The sequence below is a fragment of the Rhinopithecus bieti genome, unplaced genomic scaffold (genome assembly GCF_001698545.2).
Source record: "Rhinopithecus bieti isolate Rb0 unplaced genomic scaffold, ASM169854v2 scaffold_23881, whole genome shotgun sequence".
Classification (NCBI taxonomy): domain Eukaryota; kingdom Metazoa; phylum Chordata; class Mammalia; order Primates; family Cercopithecidae; genus Rhinopithecus; species Rhinopithecus bieti.
This window is the reverse complement of record NW_016811421.1, coordinates 1,367,245-1,386,034: the sequence shown is the minus strand read 5'-3', so window position 1 is coordinate 1,386,034 and position 18,790 is coordinate 1,367,245. Positions and strand designations below refer to the sequence as shown.

At 38.6% G+C, this 18,790-nt stretch overlaps 1 protein-coding gene across 3 annotated transcripts in view; it reads right to left on the bottom strand.

Annotated features, from left to right (window-relative positions):
- Window positions 1-12,767: 12,767 nt before the first annotated feature.
- COL28A1 (collagen type XXVIII alpha 1 chain) overlaps window positions 12,768-18,790 on the bottom strand; it is a 186,714-nt gene continuing 180,691 nt past the window's right edge. For 2 of the 3 annotated variants that reach the window (XR_001889566.1, XM_017893897.1), the window contains exons 34-35: window positions 16,133-16,271; window positions 13,633-14,561 (exon numbers count right to left, since the gene is read on the bottom strand). Coding sequence is in view for 1 of the 3 variants with exons in the window: in XM_017893897.1 (XP_017749386.1) it covers window positions 14,389-14,561; window positions 16,133-16,271 (312 nt within the window). In the remaining 2 variants the exon portion in view is untranslated. Of the gene's footprint in view, window positions 12,841-13,632; window positions 14,562-16,132; window positions 16,272-18,790 lie in introns of those variants that run through there. The other variant, XR_001889567.1, reaches the window with a different exon arrangement.

Below are 18,790 nucleotides of genomic sequence, written 5' to 3'. Positions count from 1 at the left end.
ATATTTTCTCATCTTTTACTCTGAACATATTTCTCTTTCTATATTTAAAGTACATTTGTGGGCCAACTGCTGTGATTCATGCCTATAATCCCAGCATTTAGGAAAGCCAAGGAGAGAGTATAGCTTGAGGCCAGGAGTTTGAGACTAGCCTGGGCAACATAATGAGACTTGATCTCTACAAAAAAAATAAAAATTAGTTGGACATGGTGGTACATGCCTGTAGTCTCAGGTACTTGGGAGGCTGAGATGGGAGGATTGCTTGAGCCCGGGAGTTCGGAGGCTGCAATGTGCTATATTGTACTACTGCACTCCAGTTGGGTGACAGAGTGAGACTCTATCTTAAAAAAAAAAAAGTGAAAATAAAGGTGCAGGTGCACTTCTTAATTTCTTACATTCATGACATTCATGTTTCTTAATTACATATAGTTTAGTCTTGCTTTTTAAAATCCAGCCTGATATTCTCTGTCTTATGAGTATTTAATCTACTTGTATTTAATATAATTATCTGTTAGTTTGATGTATGGCTGTCCTTTTACTATTTATGTTTTCATTATTTTTATTTTGTAGACAGTGTCTCTACAAAATCCAGACAGGGTCTGGATTGTAAGTGGGAGCCACTGCACCTGGCCTGTTGTCTCATTATTTGTCTTGTCTGGTTTTTGTTCATATTTTTTCTTCTTTTCCTGCCTCCTTTTGTATTAATGAAATAATTTTTAGTATGCCAGGGTAATCCTCTAACGACTTTTTAGTTCTATTTCTTTGTATTATTTTTTAATAGTTGTTCTAGTGATTATAATATGCATTTTCAGTTTATCTCAATCTACTTATAGTTAATATTGAATTATTTCAGATAAAATACAGAAAATTTGCAACAATATAGTTTCATTTACCTCCATCCACCTTCTTTGTGCTATTTTGTCATATATATTACATCTATGTAGATCTAAATTCCAAAATTACAGAGAAATAATTTTTGTATTGTTTCACATCATCTGTCTTTTAAATGCATTAAGAAAAGTAATAGAATTTCTTTTCCGAAATGTGAGAAATTAGCATCTAGTGGATAGAAGCTAGGGATGATGTTAAGCATCTATAATACACAAGACATTCCCCGCAACAACAAAGAATCATGCAGCCAAAATGTCAACAATAACAAAGCTAAGAAACCCTGCATTAAACTGTTGCAATCTGCTGGAAGGTTAAACAGTTTTTCTTACAAACCTGTCAATATATCTTATGTATGCTGCTTTTCATTTTTAGTCAAGTATAATCAGATTAGGCAAATTGAGTTATTACAGTGCAAGATCAAATTGCAGGTGCACAACCAAAAGAAAATGGGCAGGAGAAATGAGTTTGGCCAAGAAATACACACACACACACACACACACACACACACACACCCCTTTTGCTGTATATGTGTTGGTGGGGGGCATTCTCTTTTGTGTGATATACTTGCTGAATTTGCAAAAGCAGCACCACATTATGCTATTTTATTAAGAACCCCTTAATAAAGTAACTAGAAACAGCAAAATAAAATAAAATGTGAGAAATTAGAAAATACAAAAGCCCTACCTGTTAAAAGTTATATGATGATGTTTGTATTGAGAGAAAAATAAAAGTTTCTCATGATGGAAGTAGAAACTTAAAAAAAAAAGCATACAGAATATAATGGAAACCTGCTCAAGGCTTTTAATATGTTCATTATTATCTTGTGTTTGGTGGCTCAGGAAATCAAATTATAAAATCCAAGATCCTGTACTAATTAATTTGTATATTACTTTTACCTACATAGTTACCATTTCTGGTGTTCTTCGTTCCTTCCAGTAGATCTAAATTACCATCTGGTATAATTTTCCTTTAGGTAAAAAATTTCCTATACCATTTTTTATAGTACATATCTACTGGAAAATAATTATCTTCAGTTTTGTTTTGGTGTCTCTTTTAAATCTTCATTTTAAAAGAAGAGTTTTATTTACTGGTATCGAATTCCATTTTGACAGATATTTGTCATTCAGCATTTTGAAAACGTGAAAATGTCTTCTGGCCTCCTTCCTGTTTTTTACAGGAAGTCAGTTGATAATCACATTTGTTGGTCCCCTGAATGTAATGTGTCATTTTTCTTTTCGTTGCTTCTCAGATTTTCTGTTCATTCTTGGATTTTAGCAGTTTGACAATGATGTGGCTATGTATGTTTTGGTTTTTTGGTTTTTGTTTACTTAGCATTCACCCTGCTTGAGATTCTTAGTTCCTTGGATGACTTAATGTTTTTCATCTAATTTGAGATTATCTCTATGTTTTCAAATATAGACTATTTTTCATCATCCACAAGCTCCTTCATGTCGCTTTGCAGTCATTGTTTTTTTTTTTTTGGTAGAAGGGTCTCCTATTAAACTCCTCATTTCCTGTGATCCTGAGCTTTAAATTTTGCCTTTTTTATATTCAGAAGCTATTAAAACTAAAGTTTAAGACATTCTGAAATAACAAGTATTTGGTGGCAAAATCAGCTCTAGTGTCCCGCTACTTGTTCTAATTTCCCATTTTCCCTTAGATTTTAGCCTTGGAACCCCTTAATATCTCATTAGCTAGCTTTAATAATTTTTTTAAGATTTCAGAGATCTTTTAAGAAATGTATTTCAACTTTCTTCAAGAAATTAGTGTTTTCATCATAAGGATTTGCCCAAATAAAGTAGTCCTGCATATCGCTAGGAATGGACGTCTCTAATTTAAAACCCAATTCAAATTTTATTATTTAATAGAGAATTCTATATTTACTAAAGTACTCATTCTAACATTCTTTCTAAAATAGAGATCTAGACAAAAGCCCTCCCCTCTTAAAGGTGATACAGATGTTGTTTGAATTAGAATGAAAATAAAGATTTCTTCCATTGTAGAAGTAGAAACTAAAGAAAACATACCAGAAAATGACTCAAGCCCTTTAATATGTTCACGTCTATTTTATATTATAGTTGATGGTTCAGGAAATCAAATGATACCATTGAATTTCCTATAGTAATTGATTTGAGAGATCTTTCTCAAAATAAAATAATGAAAATTCACTCATTTTGGAAACTCATTTAAGCTCTAAGTTAAACAAAATAAGCTGAAGGAGGGGCAGTATTTGTACTGGAAAAGGGCTTCAGAGAGATATTCATTAATTTGAACTAATAGTTCTGGGAAAAGGCAGATAGCAAATATATCACGAGAAAAACTTTCCCAATTGTTATACCAACATTCCACTTCAAAATTATTTGCCAGAGCCTTTTGATACTGGAAGTGTAAGTATTATCTATAGGGTCAAGTTTTAAAGCTTTATTATCTTAAGATATTTAAAATTATTTTTCTTTATCAAACAAATCAGATAAATCAGTTGCAAGATGATTTTAGCAGACATGAATTAAGAAACCTGACTTTCACTTCTTAATACCAGAATGCTTTTTTCCATGTAGCGATGGATCTTGATTCAAATGAATTATAATGTCCACACTAGCAAAAAACAATGTATATGAGCTTTCAGTTAGTATTTGGCCATACCAGGCAGTGTAGGGAAGTGACTGATCTCCTTCTTGTCCCTGGTGCATGAACCCTGACTTAAAATACCTGTTACAGTCTCCTTTGAATGACACAGCTCCCTTTGTCATTAAGCAAATCAATTCTTTCCCAGTGGGTGGGTTAATAATTGCAAGTCTCTCAATACCCAGAACATAGCTCTTTCTTCTTATGTCTATTCTAAGAAAAATGGCTGTTCATATTTTACTGCTATATTTCTGAAAATGTTCTCAGTCTCTAAGTGGCTCCAAGAAAGGGGAATACTGCAGGGTCCAACCTAAGCAGTTCCTCTCTCTTCTGGCTACCTCCTTTTTATACCAGCATTTCAGTCATTTCTCTCAGCCCAACTTCACTGCCCCAGGTTGCAGTTAGTTAACATCTTATTTGTGCTGTTAGTAAATACCACTGGAGCAAAACCATTTGGGAGTCAAACAAAAGGGGGCCATTTCTGGGGCAAAGATGAGGAAGAATTTATCAAAGATATGATATTTTAACTAAATCTTATATAGTATGTAGGAGACTGCCATGTGGAGAAGAGATAGAGGAAACAGCAGGTGCAAAGATACAAAGGCAAAAATACCAAAAACAAGCCCAACCTAATATGTTTGGGATTATTAAGCATATTAACCTAATATGTTTGGAATTATTCAGCTCCAGTTTCAGCTGGAGCTGAAACATAAAGTGTGGAGGGGATGCTGAAACAGGATGAAGGCTGGATTGTGAAAGGCATCATCAGCCCTGGTAAGGAAGTTGAGCCTCATCATGTAGGCAACGGGGGACAGGGGTAATGCTTTTAAATAATCTGATATGTATCTTAGGAAGAATATTTCTAATCATTCTTGAGGCATTAATTGGCATGACAACTAATAAAACTAAGGAGAACATTTAAAAATAGCAGAAGTCAACATATAGAGGAGGAAACAGATGTGAGAGATTTCTGAGGTCTAATTGACAGGACTCAGTGAGTTACAGAAAGGGAGAGGATGGTAACAGCTGAAGGTAAGCTTGGGAAACTGGATACGTTGTGATGCCATTGACTAAGACAAGGACAATGAGAGTAAAGTTGGGGTTCAGAAGGACTTGGAATTATCATTGAAGTGATTCCAGCTGCTCTATGAGTTAAGTAGTGTACGGGGGAGGTGAAGATCTCCATCCATCTCTCAAAACCCCAGCTTCTTCCCTTAAGATTAGGAGATGCTAATATGACAATCAGATTCAGGTCACCAAAGGAGACACATTCACCTCTAGGTAGGGGCAGTGTGAATTAAAATGCCAAGCTCATAAGAGATCTCCACTCTCTGGTGAGTTCTAGCACACTCTTACTCAGTCACTCTCTCCTCCTACAAGATACTTTTAAAAACATTTAAAAGCTTTATCGAGATATAAAAGACATATAATAAACTGCATAAATTTAAAACATACAATTTTAAAAGTTTTGACGTGCGTATATCTATTTATTTTCTGCTTTCTATTTCATTAGTTTCTGCTCTATTTTTCATTACTTATTTGCTCTTCTTTTCTCATTTCTTAAGGTGGACGCTTAAGTCATTGATTCGAGACCTTTCTTCTTTTCTAGTAGACATTTGGTGCTATAAATTTCCTTCTAAGTACTGCTTTAGCAGCATCCCACAATATTTTTTAAGGCACAATCATAGTTCACTGCAACCTTGAACTCCTGGGCTCCAGTGAGCCTTCTGTCTCAGCTTCTCCAGTAGCTAGAACTACAGGCACCTGCCACCGCACCCAGACAATTTTTTAAATTACTTTTTTAGAGATGGCATCTCACTATGTTGCCCAGGCTGCTCTTGAGCTCCTGGTCTCAAGCAATCCTCCCTCCTCAGACTCCTAAATAGCTGAGATTATAGGCATGAGCCACAGTACCCAGCTACTAATTTTGATATGTTGGGTCCTTTTCAATCAATTCAAAACATTTTAAAAATTCCTCTATGGTTTATTTTTTGACATATGGACCTTAAAGTATTCTATATGATTTAGAAATATTTCAGAGTTTTCCAAATATATTGTTTATAATTGATTTCCATTTTAAATCCATTGTGATAAGAGAACATACTTTGTATGATTTGAGTTCTTTTAAGTTTATTAGCACCTATTTGTGGCCCAGAATATGTAGTCTATCCAATACTTCATGAATCTTGAGGTTTTCCAGTCTGGCTGGTGTGACCAGTACTATTTCTAGCCCAGTATTAGCACCTGCTCCCTCTAATCCTTTCAGTTGGTTCTGTTACTGGCTTTGGGTAGTCTCCTCACTTGCATTCACCCCTCAGTACTTAACCAAATGCTCAAGGCGAACCCTCTGCAGATCTCCTAAATTTTCTTTCTGTGAAATTCCTTTCTTTACAGTACTCTTCCCTCAGAATTCTAGCTGCCTTAGTCTTCCCGGACTCCAGTATTTTCCCCTCCATCCTGGGAAACTAGCAGACTCTGACTTGGTGTCCCCTCTCTGTGTGATGGCCTGGAAACTCTCTCAAAGCAGTTAAGCTGGGGCCATTGTAGGGCTCACCTCACTTTCTTTCCTGCCTCTCAGGGATCACTGCTCTTCCTTGCCTGATTTACTATGTCTTGCAAAGCATCTTTTCATATATTTTATCTGTTTTTGGTTGTTTCAGGCATGAGAGAGAATTCGGTCCCTGTTACTTCATCTTGGTAAGTAAGGAAGTAAAGAAGAGAATTAAAAGAGAGGTAGGGAGAGAGTAAGGGAGGGAGTGAAGAAGGGAAAATTCCAAAGGGAAATAAATAGTGCTCTCAAAAAGAAGCAAATAGTTCAGTATAGCTGAATTGAAGAACATGTTTAAGGACATGGAGAGAGAGAACCTGGAAATATAAGTGACAGACAGGTCCTGAAAAACCTTGAATATGATGCTAAAAGGTTTGCCGTTTATCTTAAAGAATATGAAGGGCCCTTAACACATTTGAAGGAGGAAAATAATTGGATCAGAATTACTGTAACTCCACAGTACTGGGCAGATAAAGACTAGAGAAGAGGAAGTCAATTTGGAAGCCAGGTGCAATGACAGTCTCAGGGTGGAGAGGAACAGGAAGAAGTAAGATAGACCAGACCCACTGAGCAATTGGATATGAGGAGGGAGGGAGATGAAAGGTTCAGGGATGTTTCTCAGAGGCCAGCTGTGGTCATTGGCTGGGTGACTGTGCCATCCACAGAGAGATGGAATAAAGGGACTCCTGGTATACAGTGGAGGTGGAGAGTGAGACAAGACAAATGTAACAGACGTGGCCTCTAATCTTTAGTATAAGGAAGTCTAAGATAATGCTCCAAAATTTGAAGCAGCACAATTTTAGTCAATCTTACTGTGTTTGTCAACCTTTTCTAATAACAAAACACATAATACCTCAGAGGCAAAGTCTATACCAATTCCAATATTTATTTTTTAGAAGATTAAAGATGAGATAATTACTTAAAGGCAAGAGTTGTTTTTGTTTTGTTTTCCAGCAGGGAGATGTTCTGTTTTTCGTTTTTTTTAAAACAAACAAACAAACAAACATAAAACAGCTGAAGGCAAGTCTGAGCAGTGATTTATTCTTAATGGAATCAGTTTGAGAAAAATCCCAAGTTGCAGATACTGGCAAACCATAGCACTCCTCATTAAGATGTATAGAAGAAAAGTATCCAATGGATACATTTAACATAACACCAACTGATATGCCAAGAAGGAAATAACTGGAGCATTCCATTAGCATTGACAAATAATGTCAGGAAACTGAGTGTGAAGTTTAAGGGCAAATCTGAAGGGTGGTGAAAATAAAATTTAAGCCTCTAGTCAATTTCAGAGAAAAAGAGAGAAAGTCTTTGCTGTCTATGCAATCCACAAGTCCCAGTTTACTTGTTAATTTAGAATTCTGACTATATAATTTCTGTTTTGTTCTGCTGCCAAACTAGAGGGACATTTTGTCTTTTATTGATGTGGCAGCCATCTGAGGTGGAATCCATTAAGAATATAAGAATTACAACAAGGAACATGGTGGTTTGTTCTTCTCCCCCACTTTAGTCACCAAGAGCATCCTTACAAGCCAGAGGGCATGCTCAGAATTAGAGGATAGATGGTAAAAGAGCCATGGAAACAGGAGAAGCTGCAGCAGCAGCCAGAATGAGAGAGGATATATTGACTGTCTTAAAATAATAATGCAGTTATCATGATTGGCTTCACAAGGTCAGAGTAGGAGGCCAGAAGCCACAGAAGACATCCAGCTCCAATTACAGCAGTGGGAGTCAGTGTTCTCTAAGAATGAGCTGCCCTTGGAAGAGATAATAACCTTCCTGAAACTCCAAGAATGCCCGGTTGCTTGGGGTGTTTGTCTAAAGGTTACAATAGGAACAGAGGGGACATAGGATTGGAAGACTCTAAGATTTCTTGGTAATTCTAAGAGCCCATATTTTCTTAACTTGATTAAAACAGGCTTTAAGGATTCCTAATTTTTAGAGTCTGATGTGACTTTAAATTAATTAGTTCTGTAATGACTTTTATAAAATGAGTTCAAGTTTTTAATTTATTGAATTCTTCTTAAATGTAAGGAACTAGGGATACAAAGATAAACAAGGCATGTCTTCACTCGTAAGTAACTCACAGAGCAGACAGAGGACACAGCTGCTGTGGTAGATAGAATAATGGCCCCAAAGATGTCTGCTCCCTAAACTCTCTTGTATATATGTTATGTTACATGGCAAAAGGGACTTTGTAGATGTAACTAAACTGAAGGACTTTGAGGTAGCAAGATTATTCTAGATTATTCAGGTGGGCCTAATCTAATCACATGAGTCCTTAAAAGCAGAGAATCTTTCCCAACTTTATTCAGAAAACCAGAAGGATGGCAGAATGTGAAGGACCCAACCTGCTGTTGCTGGCTTTAAAAATAGAGGAACTATGAGCCAAGGAATGTGGGTGGCCTTTAGATGTTGGGAAAGACAAGGAAATGAATTCTCCCTCAGATCCTCCAGAAGAAACACAGTCCTACGGACACCTTGATTTTAGCCCAGTGAGACCTTCATCAGACTTCTGACCTACAAAATTATAACATAACACATTGTTGTTGTTTAAGCCATCAAATCTGTAGTAATGTGTTATAGCAGAGAAAGGAAATTAATGCAAATGTGTCTCAACTAAGAGCAAAGTAGCTCAGCCTGACGTCAGTGTGCAGAATGGAGGCATAAGCCAAGGGCTTTGGGTCCTCAGTGTTGGGAGTGAGTGAACCATATAAGGGAAAGGAAAAAAATCTCGGGACCTCCTCAAATTCTTATGCAAAAGAAAAGGTTAAGCCTGGGGCTGTGTCATTGCACTACTCTTCTTCCAAATGAATAGCTGTTACTAACATTGTGCATCAGCCAGATCCCCATGGAAAGGTAAAAGGCATTAGGCATCCGGAAAGCACTGCCCCCAACAGATCATTCATAGATAAATTCTTTCCTGGCCTCCTACAAGCAAGGACATGCCAATTTTAACTATAGGTCTACAATCCAAGTCTAGCTCCTAAACTGAAGTCTGTTCAATTCCACGCTGATAATGTTGATTACAAGTTTATCTTCCCAGGTGTACAACAAAGACAAGAGATCAATCTTTTCTTCACCTGCCCAGAGATATCTACATAATTGGCTCTTGCTTCACTCTCTTTTTCTCTTCAGACTTTCAATTTGTCTTGTGTAAAATGTAGATCTAGGCACTAATGAAAGACACACGGGAAAATAACTATTTGCCTTACTGGCTAGCTGCCCCTCTTCCTACATGCCTTCCCCACTTTGCAGAAATGTATAAATACTAAACCTTCTGAAACCTCCTTCAAATGGGTGTTTTCCCTGGATTTGCCCTAAAGCTGGCTTAATAAACCTCGATCATTGAGACCCGTGCTTCAGCCACTCATTCTGGTTGCCACTCAATTGGTAGAGACAAGAGGGTACCACAAAGGAAGAGGTCTGCAGGTTGTCCTTGCAGTATTAAGATGTGGTCATTCAGGGAAGGAGGAGAAGGACATTGCAGACAGGAACAAAGGGGACAAACACCCAAGTCAACATTTACAACATACTTCCATATCAGTTTTCTATGTGGGCAAAGTTGTGAAAAGCTTGAAAAAGAAATGTAAGTACTTTTTCTCCTGTCAAAATAGCAGCCTAGATACTCTAAAGGGTTCTTCTACTTTCCAACAATATGGTGACTGATACCTATGTTTTAATGCACTGTGGGCATCCAGGAAATGAGAAAATACCCGTAGCTCTCCATCCTACAATAAAAAATATGGTAAAGGCTATTTCTATAACTCATACCCATTTTCATGCTAAGGACAACTAAAGAAGATAAAGGAAAAAAAAATTTTTTTTTGAGATGGGGTCTTGTGTCACTCTGACTGCAGCCTTGACCTCCTGAACTCAAGTGATCCTCCCACCTCAGCCTCCCAAGTAGCTGGGACTACAGGCACCCATCATGATGTCTGGCTAATTTTTAAATTTTTTTTGTAGAGATGGAGATTTCCCATGTTGCCCAGGCTGGTCTGAAACTTCTGGGCTCAAGCGATCTGCCCACCTTAGTCTCCCAAAGTGCTGCAATTACAGGCATGAGCCACGGCAACTGGCCAAAAAAAAATTTTTTTAAGCACCTAGAAATCACCAATGTTACTGGAAAAGGGGTGTCAACCCAGACCACAAGAGCAGGTTCATGGATTGCGTGCAGTAAATAATTCAGGGCAAGTATCAAAGTATAGTGAAATTAAGATAGTTTATTAGAGACTACTCTTATTACAGAGTAGGGTGTCCTCAAAAAGCAAGAGGAGGAATGCCCCTACCTAAACTTAATACTTGCTTATATAGGGTATTAGAGCTAAAAATAATGTGCTTTATTATGAAGGCTTGTGATCAGCTTGTGACAGGCTATTAGTATTGTTATTCTCTTCTGCAACTATTGATTTCAGCAAGAATCTATGAGTATATTGTTATTTCTAAAGTGAAACTCTAAAACTAAGAATGCTTTTTGTTCTTAAAATATTGGGATACTTCCATAACTTCTGAGTCTTACTTAATTAGTTAGCACCATTAACTTGTTCCCTTAACCATAAATATCTTGTGACCAAGAGTACCTAACTTCCTGGGAATGTTACCCAGCAGGTTTGGCTTTATGCAGCCTTTATTCAAGGTGGAGTCACTCTGGTTTGGATGCCTCTGACACCAAAAACCTAACAGGCTCCTAAGAAGTTACCTGGCATGAAGATGATTATCTAGTGAGGTGGAGCCAGCACTCAGAGTCATTTTTGTCCGAGGGAAGTTTCTCATCTGAGAAAGATGGCTGAGAGGCTGACAGGCTAAGTGGCGTAAAGAAGGAACAAAAGTTCCAGCCACAAAACGAAAGATGGGTAAATTGGACTGCATTAAAATTGAGTTTTTTAAAACAAGAAAAAAGTAAAAAGACAAACTATGAAGATATTAGCAACACAAATAATTAGCAAAGAATTAGATTTCACATATATAGGAATTCCAAGAACTCAATAAGGAAAAGACAAACAATCCAATAAAGAAAATCTTTCCTAATTATAAACAGGTATTTCACAGAAGCAGCAGCACAGAAGGTAAATAAACATGGTAAGGTGTCACCAGAGAAAGGCAAATAAAAATAATATACTGGCCAGACACAGTGACTCACACCTATAATCCAAACACTTAGGGAGGCTGAGGCTCATGGATCACTTGAGGCCAGGAGTTCGAGACCAGCCTGGACAACAAGGCAAAACCCCACCTCTACTAAAAATACAAAAGTTAGCTTGGCATGGTGGCAGGCAGCTGTAGTCCTAGCTACTCAGGAGGCTGAGGTGAGAGGATCACCTGAGTCCAGGAGGTGGAGGTTGCAGTAAGCTGAAATTGTACCACTGTAACACTGGGCAACAGAGCAACACTCCATCTCAAAAACAAATATAAAATAAAATAAGATACCATTTTACACCTATACTAGCAAAATCAAGAAATCTGATAATACTAAGTGCTGATAAGAATATCAAGCAATGGGAACTTTTATAGGCAACTGCTGGGAATTTATAATAAATTGGCTCAGACACTTCAGGAAACAAATGGGTATGATACACTAGTTTTGAACACTTACATACTCTGCAACCCAGAAATCCTACTTTTGGGGAATACACTCCAGAAAAACACTGGTGTATGTGTACTCAGAGACATGAATAAGAACATTCACAGCAACAGTGGCAGAATACTGAGGAAAATGAAATAGAAGAACTTAACTGATCACAGATGAGGCATATTGTGATATATTCACATAAATATACAACCGTGGAAGTAAATGAACATCTATGAATTATAATGTAATAATCTAGTGAATTGTAGAGAATTGCATATTATGATGCAAGTTTTCAAAAGGTCAAAAAAGCTAAATAAGAAATTATTTAGGAGTACATTTATGTATCATAAAATATATGGATTAGTTATAATATTGAATGAAGATGGTAAGTTGCGGAAGACTAGCGTATGATACCATTGACACCATTTCTGTAAAACTCTAAAATAAGCAAGGCTAAATATTTATTGTTTAGTGACACATAGAGATATATAGAGTTTTACATGTAAAATTACCTATAAAAGTCAACAGCACATTGACATGGTACACACGAAGTTCAAAATGGGATATCCCTGGCATGGAACAGAGGGCTGGGATGGCAGAGGGCCACATGGGAAGCTTCAGTAGAGTTTGTGATGTTTGCTTCCTTCTCTAGGTGATGTGTTCACTAGTGTTCATCTTATTGTATTTTTTAAATGACAAGCATAATACATTATCTTCTTTTGTAGTATCAAATATTACATAATATAATTTTAATTAAATTAAAAAATTATATATATATCATTATTTCTGCCAAGATGACTATTCTTCCAGCTCCTTCTTGAGTGCTCCTTTTGCACTGTTGAATTGAATGAGGGTAGACCTGATAGAAGGAGAAAGTATTTTGTTTTGTTTTGTTTTGTTTTGAAACAGAGTCTTGCTCTGTCACCCAGGCTGGAGTGCAGTGGCGCGATCTTGGCTCTCTGCAACCTCTGCCTCCCAGGTTCAAGCTATTCTCCTGCTTCAGCCTCCTGGGTAGCTAAGATTACAGGCATGCACCACCAGGCTCAGCTAATTTTTGTATTCTTAGTAGAGATGGGGTTCTACCATGTTGGCCAGGCTGTTCTCAAACTCCTGACCTCATATATATATCATTATTTCTGCCAAGATGACTATTCTTCCAGCTCCTTCTTGAGTGCTCCTTTTTGCACTGTTGAATTGAATGAGGGTAGACCTGATAGAAGGAGAAAGTATTTTTGTTTTTGTTTTTGTTTTTGTTTTGAAACAGAGTCTTGCTCTGTCACCCAGGCTGGAGTGCAGTGGCGCGATCTTGGCTCTCTGCAACCTCTGCCTCCCAGGTTCAAGCTATTCTCCTGCTTCAGCCTCCTGGGTAGCTGAGATTACAGGCATGCACCACCAGGCTCAGCTAATTTTTGTATTCTTAGTAGAGATGGGGTTCTACCATGTTGGCCAGGCTGTTCTCAAACTCCTGACCTCAGGTGATCCGCCCGCCTCAGCCTCCCAAAGTGCTGGGATTACAGGCGTGAGCCACAGTGCCCAGCCTAGAAAGTGTTTTGTAAGATGAAATATGCGACTGGGCGGGGTGGCTCACGCCTGTAATCTCAGCACTTTGGGAGGCCGAGGCGGGTGGATCCCGAGGTAAAGCTGGGCGTGATGGTGCGTGCCCGTAATCCCAGCTACCCAGAAGGTTGAGGCAGGAGAATCACTTGAACCCAGGATGGGGAGGTTGCAGTGAGCCGAGATTGTGCCACTGCACTCCAGCCTGGGTGACAGTGCAAGACTCAGTCTGGGAAAAAAAAAAGAAATATGCAAGTGCAGTCTGAACTCCGGTCAGAACTAATGCTCTTCCCAGACAGGATCTTGCAAAAGTATTATAAAATGACAGAGTTAATTCTCCGTTACTCTCCATTACTCGCATTTCAATTTGGTGGCTCACTTTTCACTGTGAGTCCTATCTTTAATACCGTTTAATACATGCTATTCAAGAGTGGATGCCAACTTCAAGTGGTTCCTGGCTGTCAAGGGCCTTCCAATTCCACTCCATAAAATGGAAGGGCCCATTGACATACCTTAATGGAAGGGTATAAAAGGGTATATTGTTTTAACATACATTAAACACTTTGTTACCAAACATGTTGGAGGAATACAAAGTGACAGTTTGTGATACATTTAAGTAATTTTAATTCAGATTGGTTTCTTCCTGTTACCACTTTCAGGGCAAGTGAGGCAAAAATCTAACTACCTTCACCATCCCTACTCCTATCCCAGCACTCCTGCATAAACATTCACATCATTTCTAATTCCCACACCAAAGTCCTTCCTATCACGTACAAGACTACTGTCAGGGACATAAGGAGGTTGGGGAGGTGAGTGGGTGGAGGTATGGGCAGGGGCAGGGGTAGGGGTTTGAGCTGACATAGTACATACAACAGGAATTAAAGGAATCAGAATCACATTGCAGGTTGTGAAGTAGATAGAGCCTGTGTATTGAAGTTACACAGCTCTAAGTCTAAATCCTCAGCTCTGACACTTTTTAGTTGAGTGTCAGTTGACAAGTTACTAAACTTCTCAGAGACTCAGCTTCCTTACCTATATAAGTGGTTAATAATACCTACATCCTAGGACTGTAGTGGGATTTCAATTACATTTATAAGGTGTAAATACTCAGTATACACTCAAATATAGTGCTGTATTTGTATTGGGTGAATAGTGGAAATGAGAGAGTTCTAGGCTTTTGATAGAGACAGGCCAATTTACTTGCTTATCCTTGAATGCAGGTTTCTTGACATTCCTTTTCACTGCTGAATCTATTTCCTGAGCCATTACAGCCACTGAACCAAAATCGGGCACAAGAGTTGACCTGTTTGTCATAATACCATCGAACCACATATTCACCACAGTTTCCAGGCTTCAAGGCTTCCACACATCTAGGATCTAGAGTGAGAAAAGGAAAATGTGTTATGGATTTTTCTTATACTGAAGACATGAAAATAAAACCTTATAAAGTTATATAAATAAACTTTATTCTTCATGCACACTAATGAACCAACCAAGAAAATACGGTTCTAAGCCCAAAATATTTCCCTCACCACCTGAAACTCTGCTACTAGATATTAATTCTTTTGAAAACATGAAAATTTTTGATCCTCATGAAACCACATTAAAAATGCTTATTTCTCTGAAGGCCTATGTGAGACTTCATTGGCTAATACTTTTGTGGGGATCAGAAAGACAGGACTTCTTTCACTTACATTGGATTTGATTTACAATCAAATGAAAATGTGGAATAACATTTCCACTTTCTGTACACATTTCCTCCCACTCTGTTCACAGAAAGCACCACTATGATCACATGCAATTGCCCACTATGAAAGGAAAACTCTTTCAGTTACAAAAAAAAAGTAAAATGAAGGACTGTCTTTATATTACAATTATTTTTTTAAAAAGAACAGCTCTTGCAGGACACTAAAAACACGCTATGACCTTCTAATGTCATATTGTCTTATCGTAGAAATACACCTGCTATAGGAAAGCATAGGATAGCTGTAACAATAAAGCCACACTGTCCTGATAAGGTTCCTTTAATTATGGAACTCTTCATTTGCTAAATCTCTTTTTATTGTGTGGTACTCTGGAGTGCCTTGATTAGTATTTCGTACTTGAGGAAGTGATTCCAAGGTAGGAGAAGCCAAAAAACAAACCAAAAAACCCCAAATAGATAATTGCTCTCTGGGATTTATATGTCAGAAGCGTTATTTTGCAATAGCTAAACCAGTACTCTCTCTATCTTCCTTAAACATTTTCCCAGATTTGGGGTATGTCTTGATTCATTTATTTTCTAAAACTTACCTCTAAATCTACCTCTACTATGCAGACTCCCTAGACCAAATGGAAAAAGAGTCATATATTTCTACTACCTCTGCCCTTAAAAACAAAACCAAATAATGTGTATGTTTCATTCATTTTAAAGCTAATCTAAACTTTTGAGCACAAAAATTGTCTCTCATATTCTGCAGAAAATATGTACATAATAATACATTTTCTATAGATGTGAACTCTATAGAAAATATGTTAATGAACCAGAATCTAGATTTTAGCTTGTTTCTCTTTCCTGTGCAATAAAAGGGTCAAAGATTCAAATGTCTACATGCGTGAAGGGCACATGTAAGACAATAGGAAGCAGTATGGACTACGGCAAATAGGAGAACATAATCCCCTCTAAAAGCATTCAAATTAAAATAATAAATACTATAAGAACTTTGAAATTCTTTATAGACCAAATTTACTCCACAACCAGCCAGTTTTCAAATTCTACATATAGTCCAGTGAAAACTATATTTTGTCCTGCTTATTTAGAATCATAACATTTTCTCTCTGGGTAACCCTGTGCCTTCCTCACATTGTAGATGCAGTAGCAGGCTGGCAGATCTCTCTTACCTTTGTGCACCAAATCTGTGCACGAGACTGTAGAATCAAAATGGGACTTGGAGTTCTGGTTTACCTACCCTCTGCCCCAACCACAGGGGTGCTGAGCAGTGGCCTGGTGGCGGTGGTGGCCTCAGATGAGGTAGTGGCAGGCAGATCATCAGCCCAGGTTGGCTCTGGAGCCTTATCATTTTCATCCTGGTCTCTGGTGACACTCAACTACACACACAAAAAAATTCACATTTTGTGTTTCTAATAATATCAAGTAAAAAAAAATTAACTAGTTTGCTTTTGGGAACATATAAGGACAAGTTCAGCCATGCTGTGTTTCCCTAGCTCTCTGATATTAACAATTTCAAATAAAACTCAGGAAATAATGCCCCTCCTCTGTGTCATGCATCCCGAATCCCCAAGTTGTGGATTTTCCCACCACTTGGTGTGGGTGTATTTGTGTGTACACACACATACATACACAGCCCACCTCCAGGCACAGATTTTTGGGTGCTGGGACATCCAAAGCAAGTGTGAAAGATGTGAAGTTGAGAGGAGTTCATTTCATTCTTAGCCACTGCTATGAGAAAATAACACTAATTTCTTTAATATTTTTATGGCCTTTCTCCATTTCCTAACACTAGACAGCTTAACAATATATTCCAACTATTTACCATGAACTCAATCAATTTTGAGATTGGGAATTAGGGTAGCAGAAAACAATAATACAGCTGAAATAAAAGCAACAGTCGTCACTTTTTGATTGCTTACCAAAATCTCAGCTGTAGACACCTTTGCCTGCTCTTTCTATTATCACACCCCAGCTAAGGCCAAATGTTGTAGGATGCTTAACATCTAAGATGCTCTAAGAAATGTTTGGTATCTAAAGAACAAAGGGTTTTTGTTTCAAAAGCAAATTTCCTGGACTAAAACTTCGAAATTTCATCCAAATTCATGATATATAATGAAACAAGAAAGAAAGGTGTTTTACTTTTTTAAAAAAATCATGTCTTTATACTAGAATGATTTGTAATCCTTTGGGTATAGGGTATAGTAATGGGATTGCTGGGTCTAATGGTATTTCTGGTTCTAGATCCTTGAGGAATCACCACACTGTCTTCCACAATGGCTGAATTAATTTACACTCCCACCAACTGTGTAAAAGGGTTCCTATTTCTCCACATCCTCTCTGGCATCTAATGTTTCCTGACTTTTTAATGATCACCATTCTAACCGGCATTAGATGGTATCTCATTGTGGTTTTGATTTACATTTCTCTAATGACCAGTGATGATGAGGTTTTTTTCATATGTTTGTTGGCTGCATAAATGTCTTCTCTTGAGAAATGTCTGTTCATATCCTTCACCGACTTTTTGACGGGGTTGTTTTATTCTTGTAAATTTGTTTAAGTTCTAGTATAAAGACACACGCACACGTATGTTTATTGCAGCACTATTCATAATAGCAAAGGCTTGGAACCAATCCAAATGCTCATCAATGATAGACTGAATAAAGAAAATGTGGCACATATACACCATGGAATACTATGCGGTCATTAAAAAGGATGAGTTGGGAGGGCGCACCCAAGAAGGCCAAATAGGAACAGCTCCAGCCTCCAGCTCCCAGCGTGAGTGACACAGAAGACGGGTGATTTCTGCATTTTCAACTGAGGTACTGGGGTCATCTCACTGGGGCGTGTCGGACAGTTGGTGCTGGTCCGCAGGTGCAGCCTGACCAGCGAGAGCTGAAGCAGGACAAGGCATCGCCTCACCTAGGAAGTGCAAGGGGGAAGGGAATTCCTTTTCCTAGCCAAAGGAAATTGAGACACACAACACCTGGAAAATTGGGTAACTCCCACACTAATACTGCACTTTACCAAAGGTCTTAGCAAATGGCACACCAGGAGATTATATCCCAAACCTGGCCCAGAGGTCCCACGCCCACGGAGCCTCCCTCACTGCTAGCACAGCAGTCTGAGATCTAACTGCAAGGTGGCAGCGAGGCTGGGGGAGGGGCGCCCACCATTGCTGAGGCTTAAGTAGGTAAACAAAGCTGCTGGGAAGCTCGAATTGGGTGGAGACCACCACAGCTCAAGGAGGCCGGCCTGACTCTGTAGACTCCTCCTCTGGGGACAGGGCATAGCTAAACAAAAAGTAGCAGAAACCTCGGCAGAGGTAAATGCCCCTGTCTGACAGCTTTGAAGAGAGCAGTGGATCTCCCAACATGGAGGTTGAGATCTGAGAATGGACAGACTGCCTGCTCAAGTGGGTCCCTGACCCCTGAGTAGCCTAACTGGGAGACATCCCCCACTAGGGGCAGTCCGACATCTCACACCTCACACCTCACACGGCGGGGTACACCCCTGAGACGAAACTTCCAGAGCAAGAATCAGACAGCAACACTCGCTGTTCAGTGACATTCTATCTTCTGCAGCCTCTGCTGCTGATGCCTAGGCAAACAGGGTCTGGAGTGGACCTCAAGCAAACTCCAACAGACCTACAGCTGAGGCTCCTGACTGTTAGAAAGAAAACTAACAAACAGAAAGGACACCCACACCAAAACCCTATCAGTATGTAACCATCATCAAAGACCAAAAGCAGATAAAACCACAAAGATGGGGAAAAAGCAGTGCAGAAAAGCTGGAAATTCAAAAAATCAGAGCGCATCTCCCCTTCCAAAGGAACACAGCTCATCGCCAGCAATGGAACAAAGCTGGACGGAGAATGACTTTGACGAGTTGAGAGAAG